At 47.6% G+C, this 18,550-nt stretch overlaps 1 protein-coding gene and 1 non-coding gene across 3 annotated transcripts in view; both read left to right on the top strand.

Annotated features, from left to right (window-relative positions):
• Hmgxb3 (HMG-box containing 3) overlaps positions 1 to 18,345 on the top strand; it is a 37,418-nt gene extending 19,073 nt beyond the window's left edge. For both annotated transcript variants that reach the window (XM_051163380.1, XM_051163379.1), the window contains 13 exons: positions 118 to 293; positions 426 to 523; positions 763 to 861; positions 2,043 to 2,192; positions 6,884 to 7,185; positions 7,832 to 7,959; positions 8,554 to 8,685; positions 9,467 to 9,651; positions 13,152 to 13,371; positions 13,848 to 13,981; positions 14,749 to 14,865; positions 16,164 to 16,373; positions 17,577 to 18,345. In XM_051163380.1, the coding sequence (XP_051019337.1) occupies positions 118 to 293; positions 426 to 523; positions 763 to 861; positions 2,043 to 2,192; positions 6,884 to 7,185; positions 7,832 to 7,959; positions 8,554 to 8,685; positions 9,467 to 9,651; positions 13,152 to 13,371; positions 13,848 to 13,981; positions 14,749 to 14,865; positions 16,164 to 16,373; positions 17,577 to 18,032 (2,407 nt within the window). In that variant the 3' untranslated portion in view covers positions 18,033 to 18,345. The remainder of the gene's footprint in view (positions 1 to 117; positions 294 to 425; positions 524 to 762; positions 862 to 2,042; positions 2,193 to 6,883; positions 7,186 to 7,831; positions 7,960 to 8,553; positions 8,686 to 9,466; positions 9,652 to 13,151; positions 13,372 to 13,847; positions 13,982 to 14,748; positions 14,866 to 16,163; positions 16,374 to 17,576) is intronic.
• LOC127204871 (U6 spliceosomal RNA) lies at positions 12,069 to 12,176 on the top strand. The gene has a single exon (XR_007832556.1). It is a non-coding gene; the product is annotated as a U6 spliceosomal RNA (small nuclear RNA).
• Positions 18,346 to 18,550: the final 205 nt, after the last annotated feature.

Genomic DNA, 18,550 nt, shown 5'->3' with positions numbered 1-18,550 from the left:
CCTGCTGGCTTAATCATTGTAATAACCTCTAAAAGTATTATTTGGATATTACACTTTGGTTTCCATCGTTTGTCCAAATTTCTCAGCTTTCCTTCATGGTTATTTTTTCCCCTCCAGAGTTGACCTGTTCACCACTGGACCCAAAGCCCCAGAGCTTAGAGGCAGAGCACGAGGCAAGCCCTCCTTACTGGCTGCAGCAAGACCTATGAGAGCAATACTACCAGCCCCAACGAGTATTACAGGACGGGGCAGCAGCTTGGGACTGCCCAGGCCCAGACAGGCTTTCCCCCTGGGTAAGAGCTAGTTCAGAGCTGGGAGGAGGGGCTGTCTGATGGTAAGGAGCCAGGAGTGGTGGAAAACGGGAAGGGGAGGGCTGGGGCTGTAGAATGGCTTCAAGTCACCAGGTTGGCTTCTGGTTCTCTCAGATAAGACTCCCTCAGTGAGGACTTGTGGGCTGAAGCCAAGCACGCTGAAGCAGCTGGGTCAACCCATCCAACAGCCATCTAGCACTGCTGAAGTAAAGGTAAGATCCAATCCCAAGAGGAGCATTGTGTGGAAATCTGCTCAGTGCGTTCAATGTTTCCAAGTCTTAGTGCATAGGCAAAAGGCAGACAGCAGTTCTACAATAATAGGCCTCGGAGGATATAAATAAGAATTTAAATTTCATTTTATAAAGTGAATGTGTTCTTTTATTTAGATAACCCGTAAGTTGTTTTTTGGTTTTTGTTTCTCTTTTTTTTAATTATTTGTTCTGATCCACAGATATCAAATTGCCCAAGCAGCAGGACCCCTCAAATGAAGGTTGTAGAGGTCAAGCCTGATATGTTTCCCCCATATAAATACAGCTGCACTGTCACGTTGGTAAGTGTGCGCCCTGCTAGTAGAAGTTGTTTTGGGTTTTGTGATTGAAGCTTCGCAGGAAGCTGGGGAGCCAGGACCAGTAGCAGAGAGAGTGCATCTGGGCCAGACATGAGTGACTGATGTTAAATACCACATCGTTGATGCAAGTGAGAGTTGCTGGGTGAATCCACCAGTGCCCTTAACTGCTGCTGAGCCATCTCTCCAGCCCCAGAACCTACTTTCTAGGCTAACATTCCAACTCTAGACGGGACTCTGATCTCTGACTACTCTTTTAAAAATGTCCTGGCGTGCGTGCGTGCGTGCGTGCGTGCGTGCGTGCGTGTGTGTGTGTGTGTGTGTGTGTGTGTGTGTGTGTGTGTGTGTAAGTGTAAATAATGATATAAAGTGTATACAGGGCCTCACTAATTTTTAGGCTGGCCTTGAACTCACTCTGTAGACCTAGCCTAGCCAGCCTTCAAAGTAGTGTGAGTGTGGGGGCGGGGGGTGGAGGACCTCACAGACAGGAAGAGTACCCAAAGTTGATGTCAGGACTTTTCCTTGATTGCTCTCCACCCTATTATTCTTGAGGTAGGTTTTTAGTCAAAACACAGAGTTCAATGATACAGCTAGTCTTGCTAGCCAGCTTGCTCTTGGAAACCCCATGTCTGCCTTCTATTACTGGAATCACAAGTGAGCTGCCATGCTCCTGGCATTTATTTGGATTCTGGGCTTCTGGACTCTGGTCATTTTGCAACCACAGCAAGTCTTTCCCTGCTGAGCGATTTGTCCCTTCCTTTTTTTGAGGTGGGGTCTTAAGTAACTCAGGCTGGCCTTGAACTCACTGTGGAGTTGTCGAGGCTAGCCTTGAACTCACTGTAGAGTTGTCAAGGCTAGCCTTAGACTTATGCTTTTCTCCCCTTCCTTCCCAAGTGCAGGACTACAGTTTGCACCACACACCCAGGCTCTTGAATTTCTGAGCCTAGGCGTGAACTCACTTGTTTCACAAATACTGAAGGACTAGACTCACGTCCTTTCCTAGATATGGAAGAGGATACCCATAGAAAATGATCTTGCTTCAAGAATCAGTTAAATCTGATTTGAATTATCACTTCCTTTAAACTAATATCTGGCCATCCTGGTTTCTGGTTCTGCTCAAGTTTAACCTAATTTTTGTAGTTTAAAAATAGGTCTTACTCTTTTAGGATTTGGGCCTTGCTACATCGAGAGGACGGGGAAAGTGCAAAAACCCCTCTTGTAGCTATGTCTACACCAACCGGCACAAACCTCGGATTTGTCCCAGCTGTGGTTTTAACCTTGCCAAAGACAGGACTGAGAAAACCACAAAGGCCATCGTGAGTTCCTTCCCCAAACACTTACCTTAGACTTGAGTTGTGCTTTGGATTGTAATACATGCTTAGGGGTTAGCATCAGGATTGGGACCGGGTTGTAGGTTCTGAACTTGACAGAGTACCTTCTCTCTGGGCTTTGTCCTCAGTGCCATTGTGGGGGTTGGTCAATGTCCTAGTCCATTTTCTGCTTCTGTAACAAAATATCCTAGACTGGATACTTTTTACAGAGGTGGGTTATATAGTTACAGTTCTGGATGCTGAGAAGTCAAGGACCGATGCTAGTTGGGATCTGCTTAGTGTCTGATGGGGCCTTCTCTGTCTTGTAACATTGTAAAGGGCATCATAAGACAGAGCAAGAAGTCAGAGAGAGCTCACTTCATAACAAAGCACCATAGTGTAACCTGGATATGTTAATCCATTTGTAAAGATAGAGTCCTTGTAACTTAACCAAAGCCTTCCAAGTTCCATCAATATATGACCCTGGGGATTATCTAATACATGAGCTTTGGGGATACACGCTGATCACTGAGAACCAAGAGTTCAGTCACTGAGAAGAATGGCACAGCAAACCTTACACAGACAAGCATGAGAGGCTGTCTTAGTTACTGTTCTGTTGCTGTGAGAAAGCACCTTATGACCAAGGCAAGTTAATTTTGAAGCTACTTATGGTTTCAGACAGTCCATAACCATCATGGTGGCTGTGGTGCTGGACAAGTAGCTGGAAGCTTTCAAGGCAGAGAGAGAGTTAACTGGGAATGGTATGTTTTTGAAACCTCAAAGCCCACCCGCAGTGACACACCTTCTCCAGCAAGGCCACACCTTCCAGCCCTTCCCAGACACTTCCACCAGCTGCCAAACAAGCATTCAACTATGAGAGCCCATGGGGCCTGTTCTCATCCAAACTATTACAGGAGCCTAGCTGAGACCTGAAAGTTGATTTATTCCTTTTGTAAATAGTCACTACTAGCCCCCAGACAAGTGAGGGGCAGTGAGGGTGTCATACACAAGTTAAGAATTAAAGATGAAGTATGGCCACCCCGGGTCTAAATTGGATCTGTAAGAAGAGCAAGAATTTGATGACCAGGGAAAGCATGGTCAAAAACAAGCATCTTAGATTTGGGGTCTTGTTGTTGTTTAGCATGGTGGGAATCAAACCCGGAGCTTTTCAGAGGCCAAACAAGAGGTGTTGACTAAAATATAGCCTCAGCCCAATAACCAGCATTGAAAGTAAAGAATATTCCATTGGCTAGAGCAGGTGGTGTAGGGTGGCCGGGGTCAGAGATGGAAAATTACTGGGACTGTTCCACCTAGAGTCTGTCAGCCAGGGAGAGGCCTAGAGGGAGGTTACTTCAGAAAGCAGACTTGGGGCTTAGAGGTTAGGAGTGCTGAGTGCTTTTGCAGAGAGCCTGAGCCCCAGTAATGACAGCTGTCACTCCAGGTCCAATTCCAGATGGCCTCTGCAGGCACTGCCTGGTGTGCAGAGGCATACATCAGGCAAACACCCATACACATAAAGTAAAAACGAACGTGTGTGTGTGTGTGTGTGTGTTTTAAATTTTAAAAAAAATTTTTAATGGAAAGAAAAAGGAGACAAGATTTGGGAGTAGACAGGACTAAAGACAGGGAACCTGCATGTAGAGGGAGCCTTGTTGGTGATGAATTTTATTTTTTGATCTCCAAGTCTGTCTGTGGCCTGACGTGTATTCAGGGTCACTGGCCTTGTGAGAAAGGGAATTGGAACTAATTTGAGATAAGATTTCATTAGGACTGGGAACTTAGAGGCTTGGCTGGTGGTGATCCTGAGCTGGGAGCTTAAAGCCTTTGAGCTTTACTTTCCCATTAGTGAAACAAAGAAGGGAGGTGAGCAAAACTGAACAGCTGGTTAGTCAAAGAACCAGAAGCCCAAGGGAAGGGCTCCTGGAGCTTCCAGGGGTCTATAAAGCCCTGCTGTGGGAAAGTAGCTCCTAGCCGGCCTCTGGCTCTCTTGCTCTACCACATGCCCTCCATTGGAAGTGACTTCCTCATTCTGGATCTGGCGAGCATGCATCTACTCCTCCTCTTAGAGAGCTGACTGCGCCCTGTGTTGCCTGCTTCACTCAACTCCCTGCAGAACATAATCCCTTCCAGACAGGCTTCCTCCACATCTTATCCTACAGTCTCAATATACATGCATATTCATAAAAATAAAACTGGTCAGAAAGTAGGGCGTTGGTATAGGTGGCAGTACATTCTCTTTGCACTTTGTTGCAACTCTTGTAATTAAAACTGTACCATCTCTTGGCTGGAGTGGCCTCCAGTCCTTTCTGTTCTCATCCCTAGTTCCAGAGAGATAGTGTGGCTCAGTGTCATCACAGCAGGAAATCAGGGAGTGCGTGACCTTCCAGGACAGCCCGCTGTGATGGTGCTCGTTCTCTTACAGCCCTTTATTCACTAATCGAGCATATGTTACAGCCGTATGAGCCACGCGTTCTGAGATGAGCGTCACCTGACCCTCCGCTGAGGCGCTTGCAGTCTAGTGTGGGAGAAAGACAAGGAACCGGACAATTACAGCTAGGGAGACAGAAGCTGTTCTTAGTAAGAAGATACCCTGTTGCTGTCTGCAGTTAGCTTCTGCATAGGACTGTGACCTGGCTCTCTTGCTGGTTTGGAGAATAAGTAGGCAAGCAGGTGCCTGTGCTCACCAGTGAGGGACCAGTGACTGTATTAGTTACTTCTCATTGCTGTGACCAAATGCCTGGCAAGAAGCAGCTTAAAGAAAGAAAGGGCTGGCCTAGTAGGCCACTCTTTACTAGGGAACCAGGCAGGTGGATCTCTGGAATTTGAAGCTAGTCTAGTCTACAGAATGAGTTCCAGGACAGCCAGGGCTACTAGTGAGACCCTGTCTCAAAAAGAAAAACAAAAACAAGAAAGAGAGCTTTGTTTCACTAGAGGTTTGGTTTAAGGGACATGGCTCCTTGTGGTATTGGCTGTGCCATTGGGACCTGGGCAGATGAGGAGCAACAAGAGGCGTGTTATGTCACTGGCTGGCACCTTACAGCACATGGGATCCATTCTCTCTCTTTACCATGTGGATTCCTGGGATCAAACTAGGTCTTTACCTACTGCGCCATCTCTGGTCTCTAGCTTGTGGGTTGGAAGAAAGAGATCCATCTACTTTCAGGTGGGTCCTCCCCCCCTCAGTTAACTTCTGTGGGAACACCCTCTCCTAGGTAACTCCAAATTCAGTCATGTTGACTGAAGACTGACAGTGAAGGGATGTACCCAGGGAGCAGAGATGAGGCAGAAGAGACCCATTCAGAACCTTGTCCTATAGTGTATAAAACTCCCCTTTACCCTGAAGCCACACAGAATTACAGACAAAGACTTTTAGTGGTCCAGGAATGTGTTGATACGTCAACAGGACCACTCATGGTCCTCATTGACTCACAGGCACTTTGCTAATTGATTGACTTGCAGTCTGCTCACTTTGTAGCTCATATGTGGCACCCTCTTGCTTTGTCTTCATACAGGGAAAGGTAGAATGGCTGGGTGGGCGTGGTGGCGCACACCTTTAATCCCAGCACTCGGGAGGCAGGGGCAGGCAGATTGCTGTGAGTTTGAGGCCAGCCTGGTCTACAAAGGGAGTCCAGGACAACCAAGATAACACAGAGAAACCCTGTCTTGAAAAACCAGGGGGAAAAAAAGAAAGAAAGTGAGAGAGAGAAAAGTAGAATGAACCTCCCTGATGCCTTTGCTTGGTTGACTTAGAATCAAGATCTTGCTGTGTAGCTCAGATTGGCCTTAAATTTGTGGTCCTCCTACCTTGCCTTCCAGGGCTTCTTAGGAGAACGGACCCCATTAATGAGGCTCTGGCATGACTGGCCACCTCCAAAGATCCCACCTCCTGACATCACACCAGGTGGTAGAATTTTGACATAAATGTTGGAGGGATATAAAACATTGAGGTTATAGCACAAAGAAGAAAGACCCAACCAAGAAAGTGGCTGGTGAGCAAAGCCTACTTCCAGCATCGCTGTAGGAGGTGTGGAAACTGTTCTTCACTGCAGTAGGGAAGTGGCCCCAGTAGCTCCAGATAGTGGTGAGGTGAGGTAACAGAGCTTCCCCCATTCAGTCCACTCAGTCTTTCTGGGCCTCACTGCCTCTCTGGAAGGTAGATGTCCATCTCTGACAGCCTGCAATCCTGATAGCCTTTAGTCCAGCACCATAACACTTTTCCATTCCTGGGAGGAGAAGTGAGAACAGGGAGGGAATTCAGACACTTGGATAGGGGCGGGAGCTTCTAGAGAATTGTCATCATCTGTGCCGTTTCTTCTCAAGCTGCCTGAGATTTCTTGCATTTTTTTCCTTTGTTTCACAGATGAAAATACTAAGTTTAAGAAAAGTGAAATAAACTGCCTTGGAGCCCCACATGTATAGCCACTAGTGTCATGTTCAGAACTGAAGCCCTGGTCTGTTACCCTCCCAATGAGTGGGAGCTAACAGTTAAATCCGTTGTCAAGAGTTGTGATTTATTGATAGAAAAACTGAATCGCACAGAACATTTAGCAGCATGAGGCGTTATTACCAGAACTTAACTGATAGGAACTTCGTTCCCCTCCCCCAGTCATTTGGCCTAGCCCTCTGCTCTTGGTACACTGATGACTTTTGCCTGAGGCTCTCTACCCTCTGCTTAATGGTTTGACCCACTCTCTCAGGAGGCGAGCTCACCACACCCAGATGTGCCAAATACCACAGAACCCTTGAACACAACCCAGAGGGAGATCCAGCGTCAGTCCACGCTGCAGCTGCTGCGTAAAGTTCTGCAGATTCCTGAGAACGAGTCAGAGCTGGCTGAGGTCTTCACCTTGATTCACGAACTAAACAGCTCTCGACTTATCCTGTCCAACGTGAGTGAGGAGACAGTCACCATCGAGCAGACCTCTTGGTCGAATTATTATGAGTCTCCATCCACGCAGTGCCTTCTCTGTAGCAGCCCATTATTCAAGGGGGGACAAAAGTAAGCACCACTTTACTCCACCCCTAGCTGCCCCGTCCCACTTGGCTCACGCTGCCTCCTTGTTCAGACAGCTGTATAGTTATAACCTGGGAAGATGCTATTGTGCAAACAATTTTTGCTCTTGTAAAGGACCCGGGTTCAATTTTCAGCACCCACATGGCAGCTCACTAACTGTGATTCCAGTTCCAAGGAATCTGATTTCCTTTTCTGACCTCTATGGGCACCAGACAGCACACACGTGGTGCACATGCAGGTAAAACATACCACATAAGATAAATAAGTAAATATTTTTAAAAAAATTTTTTTTCTTGAATTGGCAGTCCATTTTAGAGATGCCTGAAGCTTGTTCTCACCAGCGCAGGGTTTAGATTACATCTGGCCTGCCCAGTGTAGCATTTTGTTTGAGTTTTCAGTGGGATCACTTAAGTCTGTCATGTAGTAACTAGAGAGTTAGATTATTACCTTGTGAGTACAGTCGAAGAGCCTGGATCTCAATGAAGTGGAGACAGTCCAGAAAGTCTTGGGAACTAGCTCCAGCACCATGTTTTGCTGGTTGCAGTAAAGTCCGGAGAGTTTGGCTTCTGACCACAGCCTGTGGCTGCATAAAGAGGCTGATTTCTCTCCTGGTTTTTGTTTTGGGTACTAGCTCTCTGGCCGGGCCCCAGGAATGCTGGCTCCTGACAGCTAACCGGCTGCAAGTGGTGACTGCCCAGGTGAAGATGTGTCTGAACCCTCACTGTTTGGCCCTGCACAGCTTCATGGACATCTACACAGGTAAGCGCCAGTTTTCTTGGTCCTCTGGCACCCCAAAACAGGTTTGGGAGACACCTTACTGGTCTGAGCTTTGATCCTCTGCATGAAACCTACCTTAGAAGCTTCTGAAAAAGCAGTCTTTGTTCTGACCGCGTCTGCCTCATGGACGGTTACCTCAGGTGCTGTGACCCTTCTCTAGAGTTCTTCAACCAAGTTAGCTTAAAAATAACAGCTCAGTGTATATGTTAAAAAAGAAACATAAAGCCAGACATGGTGGCACACACTGATAATCTCAGCACTCGGGAGGCAGAGGCAGGCAGATTGCTGTGAGTTCAAGGCCAACCTGGTCTACAAAGCGAGTCCACGACAGCCAAGGCTACATAGAGAAACCCTGTCTCATAAACTCCCCCCCCCCCCAAAAAAGGAAAGAAAGAAACATAATAAAATAATTTGTAGACCAGACTGGCCTCGAACTCACAGTGATCCGCCTGCCTCTGCCTCCCGAGGCATTGCTGTGTTTTATGACTGTACTGTAACCTGCTTCTCTATGGTAAACATTAAGTTTGTTTACACTGCTGATGCTACAGTGATCCCTTTGCCTGTGTTAACCTGTAGGTCTCTTTAATGTGGGGAATAAATTGCTAGTCAGCCTGGACTTACTTTTTGCAATCCGGAACCAGATTAAACTGGGAGAGGACCCCAGAACGTCTGTTGGGGTTGTGCTGAAGTCTGTGCAGGAACAAACAGGTAAAAGTCTTACCCTCTTTTCCAGTTCAGCCCTGAGTACTCTGGGAAACTTTAGAGGTAGGCTTCAGTCGAGTAATTTGGAGTGAGAGTCTGGTATTTTGAGAAGGAGCTATCCCTGACTTCCTAGTAATATGTTCTTCATTCAGAATTTTATAAATGCCACACTGACTTTGGAAAATGTTCTCATGCATTCAGGGGCCTTTAGCAGGAGATTAACAAGTGACTTTTAGGGTCATATCCTTCGGTCATAGACTTGGCTTTGTAGCATGTTAGTCAGTCTCACTCTAAGTGCAGAGCTCCCAAATGTCTGCCAGTTCCAGACTCTTGCTGAGACCCGGTGTCGGGCCCACATTCTTCCCTACCTAGAAGCTCTTTGTTCTTTGCTTTCCTGCTGCCTGTTCTCCACCTACCCCATTTCTTCAAGCTCCAGTTCTGTGCTTTGTCTGAGGTGGGACAGATGAGGTGGCCATGGAGGCTTGGCTCTGCTTCCTGGCGGCAGTGTGGTTCTGAGCAACTTGTTCTGTTTATCTAGTCATAAAAGAAGACAGTAATAGCTTCTGTTCAGAAAGAATTAAAATCATGTAAGAATTCATCTAGGTAGTATATTCAAAGCCCTCAGTGCCAGCATCTAGTTCCTAGGAGACATAAGTTCAAGGCAGCTGTCCTCTGATTGGAGTAGCCCACAGCGTTGCTGCTAGAATACTTGGAGATTGCTGTCCTTGCTGGCTGTTGGCTGATGCTGGTGTTTTTGTGGTCTCGTGACCTCTTGCTGTCCTTCCAGAGAAGACACTGAGCTCAGAGGAGCTAAGCCAGCTGCAGGAGCTGCTGTGCAATGGCTATTGGGCTTTCGAGTGTCTAACTGTTCGTGACTACAATGACATGATCTGTGGGATCTGTGGTGTGGCCCCCAAAGTGGAAATGGCTCAGAGGAATGAAGAGAATGTGCTGGCACTGAAGAGTGTAGAGGTAAGTCCCTCTCAGCCACTTTCAAAACTGTCCTGTCACTTGGGCAGATTCTCTCCTGCATGCGATTCCCATGAACAAATGGCTCCAGTCCTGTCTAGGTGAGGCCAGTGGCTTTTCCTCCTACAGCCCACAATTTCATTTAAGAACCATCAAAAAGAAAGAGGATTTGTTTTACCACCCTCCCCCAAGTCCTGGTTGCGATGCTGGAGACGGAGTCCAGAGCTTGTGTATGCGCAGCAACACGTTAGCAGAGTTACACTTCCAGTCCTTGTTTGCTTCCTTCACTAAGAATTGAACCAGGAACTGGTTCATGTTAAGCATGTGTTATGTAGCCGAACTGCACTGCTAGCCCTTATGTTTACTTTTTCAGCCTCTTAGAAAAGAGTTTAAAAATGAACCCCAAAACTTCCATCCTCCTGGAGTGCTTATTTGCTTGCTGCTTTGGGAAAGACAGGTAGGAAAGAGATTAATGTTCAGTAGTAATGGAGCAGAGTGGTGAGAAAGGGTCCCTCTTTTTCAAAGAGAGCAGTCAGGGAAGGTCCTGATAAGTAGCCTTTGAGTAGAGATCTGAAGACCGCGGAGCTTTGGGGAGGAGCTTTCTGGGCAGAACGAGCTTCCAGAACAGACGCTGAGACAGTTTTATGGGCATGATGGCAGTACAGCAAGGAAGGGCGTGGCAGGTCTAAATGGTATAGTGAGAAGCAAAATGTGCAAAGTTTGGGATGGGGGGACTAGACCCTATATAGGGCCACGTAGTCATATAAGGACGTATACCGAATGAACTGGAAGCCATTTTAAGGTCTCTTTCCGTGAGCTCAGAGGAGCTGAGCCAGCTGCAGGGGCTGCTGTGCAGTGGCTATTGGGCTTTTCAAGTGTCTAACTGTTCGTGGCTGCAGTGACGTGATCTGTGGGATCTGCTGTGCTAGGATCTGTGTGTATTTGGATCTGAAGGTGCTAGGTACATAATGAGAGCTAGCTTTGGTTTTGAACTACAATTTCCACCCAAGTTCCACTAAATTTAGATGGTTTCGTAGGTTGTAATAAAAGTCCAAGGTATATGTGATCCTTGTCATGAGAAAAGAATAGCAGAAGCAGATGGCTGTTTCCTGCTTTCAAAACAAAATCAGGAGGACTTGAACTTGCTGCTCTTACAGAGGACCTGGGTTCATTTCCCAGCACCCACATCAAGCAGCCCACAATCACTATAATTCCAGTTCTAAGGCCTCTAGTGCCTTCCTGTACTGGCCTCTGAGGCACCTGCAAACAAAAAACACACAGAGAAATAAATACATTTTTCTTTAAAGTCGGACATTTTTAATAGAAGAAATTGGAGCTGATTATATATGCAAATATATAGATGCCTAAGTCTTGAATGAAATAGTAGTATATCAGATCTTAGAACCCAATGAAGTAATAATATTCCATGGCCAAATTTACTATCAGGAAGCACAGTTATTAAAACATTAAATATATATTGGTGTTTGCCAAGCTTGATGGCCTGAGTTCCATCCCTGCGGTAGTACCAACATGGTGGAAGGAGAAAACCAACTACCACACATAGTCCTCTGACCTCCACATTCTGTGTTTGCATATGTTTGTGTGCTAAATTAATATTGTAATAACTTAATTCACTAAAAACTCATTTGCTTATACTGTATTTGCTATGAAAATAAAAGGCATTCATTATGATTTAACAGATACTTATAGGGTCTTCCCAGCGGTTAGAATGTGGATAATGCCATTATTTGGGAGGTACAGCTTGGAGGATCCAGAATTAAGGCCAGCTTTGGCTCCATGAGTCCCTGTTTCAGAAAACCAAAATAATAATGACTCTGATTACAGCAGGGGATGTGCTAATTGTGCTGGTCACTTGATAGGCTTTAGAGTCACCATGGAAGCAAACTTCAGGGCACATCTAGAAAGGGTTTTCTAGGTAGATTTATTGTGGTAGAAGCACCCACCCCGGCTGTGCACTGCTGGGGTCCTGGACTGAAGGGAAGCTCAGCACCAGCAGTCACCTGCGTCCTCCCTGCAGGTGCAGTTCCACCAGCTGCCTGAGGTTTTTGCCATTAAGGCTTCCACCACACGGACTCTGAAACTGGAGCAACATAGCCCTTCATTCCTTAAGCTACACAAATCATACGCTGATTCTGTTGAAAGGGTGTGTGTGTATATTACCTGTTTCATTGCGTTAATACAGTCCGTGACAGCAGCAGTCTGAGGAAGGGAGGGTTGCTTTTGGCTCACAGTTTGAGAGTACACCTCATACAGGTTGCAAATGGCCTAGCATTTACATTTCAGTCCTGAACTAGTTCTTCACTACCCAGCAGTACTGGCCCCTGCATCTAGTGAGAAAGCCACTGGCTCTGAACAGAGCAATAGTGTCAGAGCCACACTTTGAGGACTGTGTAAGGGGCATGCTTCACCCAGCAGCATCTATTTTTAAATTGGAAATGATACAGAGATTTAATGTGGCCCCTTTACACAAGAATGACATGCTAATTTGTGAAGCATTTCCCATTTTGGGGGGTGGAGGTTGTTGTTGTTTTGGTTTTTTTGAGACAAGAGTTTCTCTGTGTAGCCCTGGCTGTCCTGGAACTTGCTCTGTATGTCAACCAGACTGGCCTCAAATTCACAGAGATCCTCCTGCCTCTGCCTCCCGAGTACTGGGATTAAGGTGTGTGTGACAGCACTGCCCAGCTGCATTTCATATTTTTTAAGCAAGAAATAAACTATAGCCAGGCGGTGGTGGCACACGCCTTTAATCCCAGCACTCGGGAGGCAGAGGCAGGTGGATCGCTGTGAGTTCGAGGCCATCCTGGCCTACAAAGTGAGTCCAGGACAGCCAAGACAACCCTGCCTCAAAAAACCAAAATAAATAACTAAATAAGTAAGTAAATAAAATGCTTTTTAAAAAAGAAATAAACTATAATAAGAAAAGTGGTGCAAGAATGAAACTCAGTGGTAGAATGCTTGTCTGTTGTGTGAGGCCTTGTAGTTGATCCTAACTGCAAACAGAGAAAAGGAGGTTGGTTAGTATAAATGCTAGATGCCTGTAAGAAGTGTGTCTGCTGTAGGTGAGTGTAGGTGCCTACGAAGGCCTGAGGCTTTGGAGGCCCTGGAGCTGGAATTTCAGGTGGTTGTGAGCTTCCTGATGTTAGTGCTGGGAATCAGTCTTGGGTCCTGGAAGAGCAGCATCCACGGGACATATGAACAGAGTTGTAGAAGCAGGGAGCTTGTTATTATTTGGTCTAGACGAGCACTGTAGTGAGAGGGGAAGAAAGGGTGGCCTGGTACTGACCTGTCAAGTCAGGGCTGCCTGGCAGCATGTGGCTGTCAAATTCTTGGTCTCTCAGAGCCTTGGTTTCCTGGTGTGTGATAAAGTGTGCACTGTTATTGCTAGTCTGTGGCTCATATACTTTGGCCTATTTTTTTATCTTTGTTTTGTTTTGCTTTTCTTTCCTTCCTTCCTTCCTTCCTTAATCTTGACTACATTGTAGTTTACCTGGCCTGAATTCTTGGGCTCCAGTGAGGTAAATGTAGAAGACTTTTGGAGCACAATGGAGACGGAAGTGATTGAGCAGGCTGCATTCCCTGCTAGCATGCCCATCACCAAGTTCGATGCCTCTGTTATTGCTCCCTTCTTCCCACCTCTCATGAGAGGAGCTGTGGTCGTCAACACTGAGAAAGACAAAGCCCTGGATGTGCAGCCAGTACCTGGTAAGACCATTTGGTAGCTGTTTGGTATTAAGAGAATGGCTCAGTCTGAAACATTGGCCATGGCAAGGCAGAGCATGCCAGGCCAATCTCAGGGACTGTGTCTAAAAGTACAAAGCTGTGGCTGGACATGTCTCCAGCACTCAGAGAGGCAGAGGCAGGTGGACCTCTGTGTTCAAGGCCAGCCAGCCAGGACTACATAATAAACCCTGTCTCCAAAACAGAAAGAAATGCTTTGCCTTTTACTTTATGACCCAAAATGATACCCACACTCTGACATGTGCTACATCAATAGTCTGTACAGAATGGAGCCTCAGACATCAGCGAAGCCCGCGCATACCTGTGTGCAGCGTTGCCTTCCGCTCCTTGCTTGCCACCCTGCATGTTTCATCTCCTGGTTCTCACTTTCGAGCCTGAGGAGCTAGCCGTGGCGTCAGGGGCTGTCAGCAGCACCTCCCATCAGCTGTTCTGTGTTTCAGGCAATGGCAGTGCCTTGGTGAGGCTGCTGCAGGAAGGCACCTGCAAGCTTGAGGAACTTGGCTCCTATGGTGGGGAGGAACTACAGTACTTTCTGGAGCAGTGTGGCATCCCTTTTGGCCCAGAAGACTCCAGGGTAAGTATTGGGAGCAGCTGTGGAGACTGGGGCTTTGGGAACAGGCAGGCTAATCTCTTCTGTATAGGATATAAAACCCATGTGATTGGGCACTTGTGTTGGACAGAGGGTTCTGGAAGTTAGAAAACCAAAAATATAGCACACAGATAGTGGCATGTATGTGAGGCCTTGACCTAGATTTGGGTTTCAATCCTGGCTCTTGCTCTGTATAGTGATAAATCACATTTTAAACTTTAACCTCATTTACAGAATCAGAACAGCTGAAAATTCACAATACTTCTTAAAAGGACACTTCATACAGGGACTGGTTTTAGGCTCATTAAAAAAAATACTGCATAGACTGTATGCCCTATGGATTTTATCTATACCTTATTGCTTTCTTTGCTGTTGAAAATATGCTTTCTTCTACCAGGTGTGATGGTGCTTACCTTTAAGTCCAGCACTTGGGAGGCAGAGGCAGGTAGATCACTGTGAGTTTGAGGCCATCCTGGTCTACAAAGGGAGTCCAAGATAGCCAAGATAACACCTGTCTCGAAAAACTAAAAAAAGAAAGAAAATATACTTCCTTCAGATTCGAATGTTAACTCCTCTTTGATGGTTTCTCTGAATTAAACACACACACACGCGCGGACAAGGCATGGGTCTGGCAGCTTCCTGTGGAGCCTGTGGATGTTTACCAGTACCTACAGGACAGAGCTGGCTGGGTTCAGTGTGGAGGAGCGTTTAATATTGGGGACTTTAGCATTTGCTCTTTCTCTTCTCTCCAGGACCAGCTGTGCTTCTCCTTATTGGCCCTCTATGAGTCTGTACAGAATGGAGCCAGAGCTAGACCGCCCCCAACTCATTTCACAGGGGGTAAAATCTACAAAGTGTGCCCCCATCAGGTAAGGAGATGGTGATAGGGGATCATTGGGTGTGTCTGTTAGTGTCTAGCTGCTCACAAAGAATCTGATCCCTCTGGGACTGGGACCTGCGTCCCTGTGCTGCCTGGGGAATTACTGCCACCTGGAGCCCTGGAGAGGGAGCCTGGGTTAGTATGTATTAAACCCCCTACTGTGTGCTGGCCCTAAGGTGCCTAAGGGCACAGTACTCCCTAGTTGACCTCCTGTTGTCATAGAGAAAGTAAGTTTCCACAGCTTGTGATAATAGCACTGGAAGAACCACTGAAGTAGAAAGTGGGGGTTGACCTGCCGTCTAGTCAGCCAGAGAAGGCCAAGACCTGGGGACGGAGGAGCGGCTCCTGGGACTCTTTATTCTGAAGATGGTCAGAGACCTTCAGGATGATGTTGAATGGAGATGGCAGGTCCACTCCAGATCAAGCTGCGGGATAGGTTGTGCAGCAGATCGCAGGACTGGCCTAGGAAGGTATCAGAATGGAACCCCAGTTTACAGTGATGTGAGAGTCGGGCTAAGCAGGCTGTAAGAGGAGCTGGTACTTTCTGGTAGATCAGCACCTGCTCAGGGTGTGGTGCTGTGTGCCCATTGTCACCTGAGAAGCAGTGGGCAGCACAGGGGTTTTAGGTGCTGCCTGAGGGAGCATTTTATGTAGACGTGACAGGTAGGTGGTGTGAAGAAAGTTCAGTTCTCCAGTGTTCTCAGCTCTGTCCAGCAGTGGGGTGACAGGGGGGTCTTGAGGTACTGGCTAGGTCACAGCAGAGACTGTTGTTTTGGCAGCCAACTGAGGTCTGGTGGGCACCTTGCTCAGAAGATGGTTCAGTCCAGAGGCCTTAGGCCTGTGCTCATGTTGCCAGGATGGTTGTGGGGTGATATGGATGGAGTGTGGTTTAGAGATGTTCTGAGGTGCTTTTCTTCTAAGTCCTATCTGCTCTTAGGATAAGGATGAGCTGGTAACTTCCATTAGTGATATAAGGAGGAGGAGAGGGCCAACCAGTGACTCAGTGGCTAAAGGCCTTGCCAGGCAAGCCTAGCAATCTGGGTTCAATCCCAGAATCCACTGTGGAAGGAGAGAACAGACTCCTGAACAGTCATCTGCTGACTTCATGTGTGTGCTGTGGCATACACAGTAATAATTCTATTTAAGAGGAGGAGGAAAGCAACCAAATGTCCTGGGCCCTGGCTTCAGCCATGATGCCCATCTTCTGAGAAAGGAGTGAGGGAAGGCCTCCTCCAGCTGCCTGCATGCTGCTCCTTAACCCTAAACAGTACCTTTCCTCTCCCACAGGTGGTCTGTGGTTCCAAGTATCTTGTTCGAGGTGAAAGTGCCCGTGACCACGTGGATCTGCTTGCCTCTTCCCGCCACTGGCCACCTGTCTATGTAGTAGATATGGCCACACCAGTGGCCCTGTGCGCTGACCTCTGCTACCCAGAGCTGACTAGCCAGATGTGGGGGAAAAACCAGGCCTGTTTCTCTAATCCTACAGAGCCAGCTGTGGTGAGTTACTTCCTAAGAACTGGGAAGAAAAGAGAGCTCCACTCTTACTAGGAGGGCTTGCCTGGAAACTACCTCTAGTATCCTTATTCTCCATCAGTATTATACCTTGATGCACCAATATTTACTGCAGACACTTTACTGACCATGGCATAAGGCCATAGGGTATCATTTAATATGCTTGGGATGTTCCAAACACAGGCATCTTAGGTGAAAACACGTTGCTTTCCAGAAAAGCCAGAAAATCGCCACTTGTGGGAGTCACTGTACACACTGACCATCCTGAAGGGCAGTGTGAGTCTCAGATTTGACATGAGTGTGCTATAGAACATGTGTGTTGAGACATAGAAAGTGTCACTTTGCATCCAGCACTATAAGCTAAATAGACGTCTATCTTTTATTGTTTAATCTGTTTAAGGAAAGTGGAGCCTGGGGTTCAGCACTCAGCACTGATGTTCTCGGACCCTCTGCTTCCAGTAAAAAACAAAAATTAGACCCAGAACAGGAACTGAACTTGCTCAGGGTCACACAGAGCAGTGGCAGAGTCCTTGTCTTTGTGTCTTGGTGCATTGTTCCAGGTGGCAGTTCCTACTAGAGGCATGTGCACTGCAAGGCCTGCCTTTGGCCTTATCTAAAAGAGGCATTAGAAACCGGGCGTGGTGGTACACACCTTTAATCCCTGCACTTCCAGATCTCTGTAAGTTCAAGGACAGCCTGGTCTACAAAGAGAGTCCAGGACAGCCAAGGCTACAAGAGAAACCCTGTGGGGAGGGGGTGGGGGGGAGAGGATAGGGAAGAAAAAAGGAGTCATAGGGGAAATGACTGTCTCGGTGCACTGTGCGGGGTAAAGGCTTCCGGCTGCTTTGGAGCAGACATTCTCGTCGTTCCCTGGGGCTCTCTGGCTCTGAGAACTTGTGGTAGAGACCCAAAAAGGTGTGTGACGTGTCTCTCAGAGCCACTTCCTCCCAATCCTCTGGAGTCTGCGTTGTCCAGGAACAAGGATGGCAGCTCGTGAAGCAACCCAGCATCTGTGCAGGGAGGGGCAGTTTCCTGTTCTCTCTCTTACATGAGGAAACGGGGGCATAGGAGACAAGTGTGCAGTGGCTCTAGAATTTAAATTAGGGCTGCCTGACTCCACGGCTCATGCTCTCTCCCACAAGTTCTCCTTCATTCCTCCTTATGAAGTGCTTCTCTCCTCTCTTGTAGAGTGTGTCCTGTCCTGAGCTCTTGGACCAGCATTATTCTGTGGATGTGACAGAAGCTGAAAACTCTGTGCAACATCCAGTCACTAAGACTGCCACACGGCGTATTGTCCATGCAAACACAAAGCCCGATCCCAGTGACCCTAGTGCTGGCCACCATTCCTTATCACTGTGCCCTGAGCTGGCACCCTATGCCTCCGTCATGGACAGCAAACTCAGCAGTGTCCGGCAGCGGCCCATTGCCTTTGACAACGCCACCCACTATTACCTCTACAACCGCCTCATGGACTTCCTCACCAGCCGAGAAATTGTCAACCGGCAGATCCATGACATTGTGCAGAGCTGCCAGCCTGGCGAGGTGGTGATTCGTGATACTCTCTATCGCCTTGGGGTTGCTCAGATCAAGACAGAGACTCAGGAGGATGAAGAGGAAGAGGAGGTAGCCTCGGTGGCAGAATAAGACAGGTTATTATGTACACGGCCTGCACCATCTCTCTCAAGCCATAATATGGCCCTTGCCCAAGGCAGACCTATTGAGGGGACTTGTAGTCCCCCTGTAGGAAGGGCCTCTAACTGCTGGAACTGACCAAAGAGCTCCCATTTCATGAGCACAGTGGGGCCCTCAACCTCTGGGGCTCAGGAGAGGTGCTGGGAAACCTCTACTGAACCTGAGAGAGCATGTGGGATGGCATGGTATTTTTAAGGAGTGGAGAGTGGGAGACAGGCTGAAAGCTGGTTGCCCAGGCCCACCACCACCTGGGGTGCTGCATCAGGTGGGGTGCTGCATCAGGTGGGGAACCCATTGAGCTGAGCTGTCCCCTGGGGAGGAGCTCTGGCTTCAGTCCTGTGGGCTTCCTAGCCTGTTGCCTTTGACTAGGGGCCTTGTTGGCTTATTCACTCTTGGGGGTCCCCTTGGACCTTCATTCTGCCTAAAGAAGGGGTGCATTCTTTTTTTCCTCCAGCTCTCCTTGTTCCCAC

Source organism: Acomys russatus, chromosome 20, assembly GCF_903995435.1.
Source record: "Acomys russatus chromosome 20, mAcoRus1.1, whole genome shotgun sequence".
Taxonomy (NCBI): Eukaryota; Metazoa; Chordata; class Mammalia; order Rodentia; family Muridae; genus Acomys; species Acomys russatus.
Note: the sequence above shows the minus strand (reverse complement) of the source record. Positions and strands in the feature narration are given on the sequence as shown.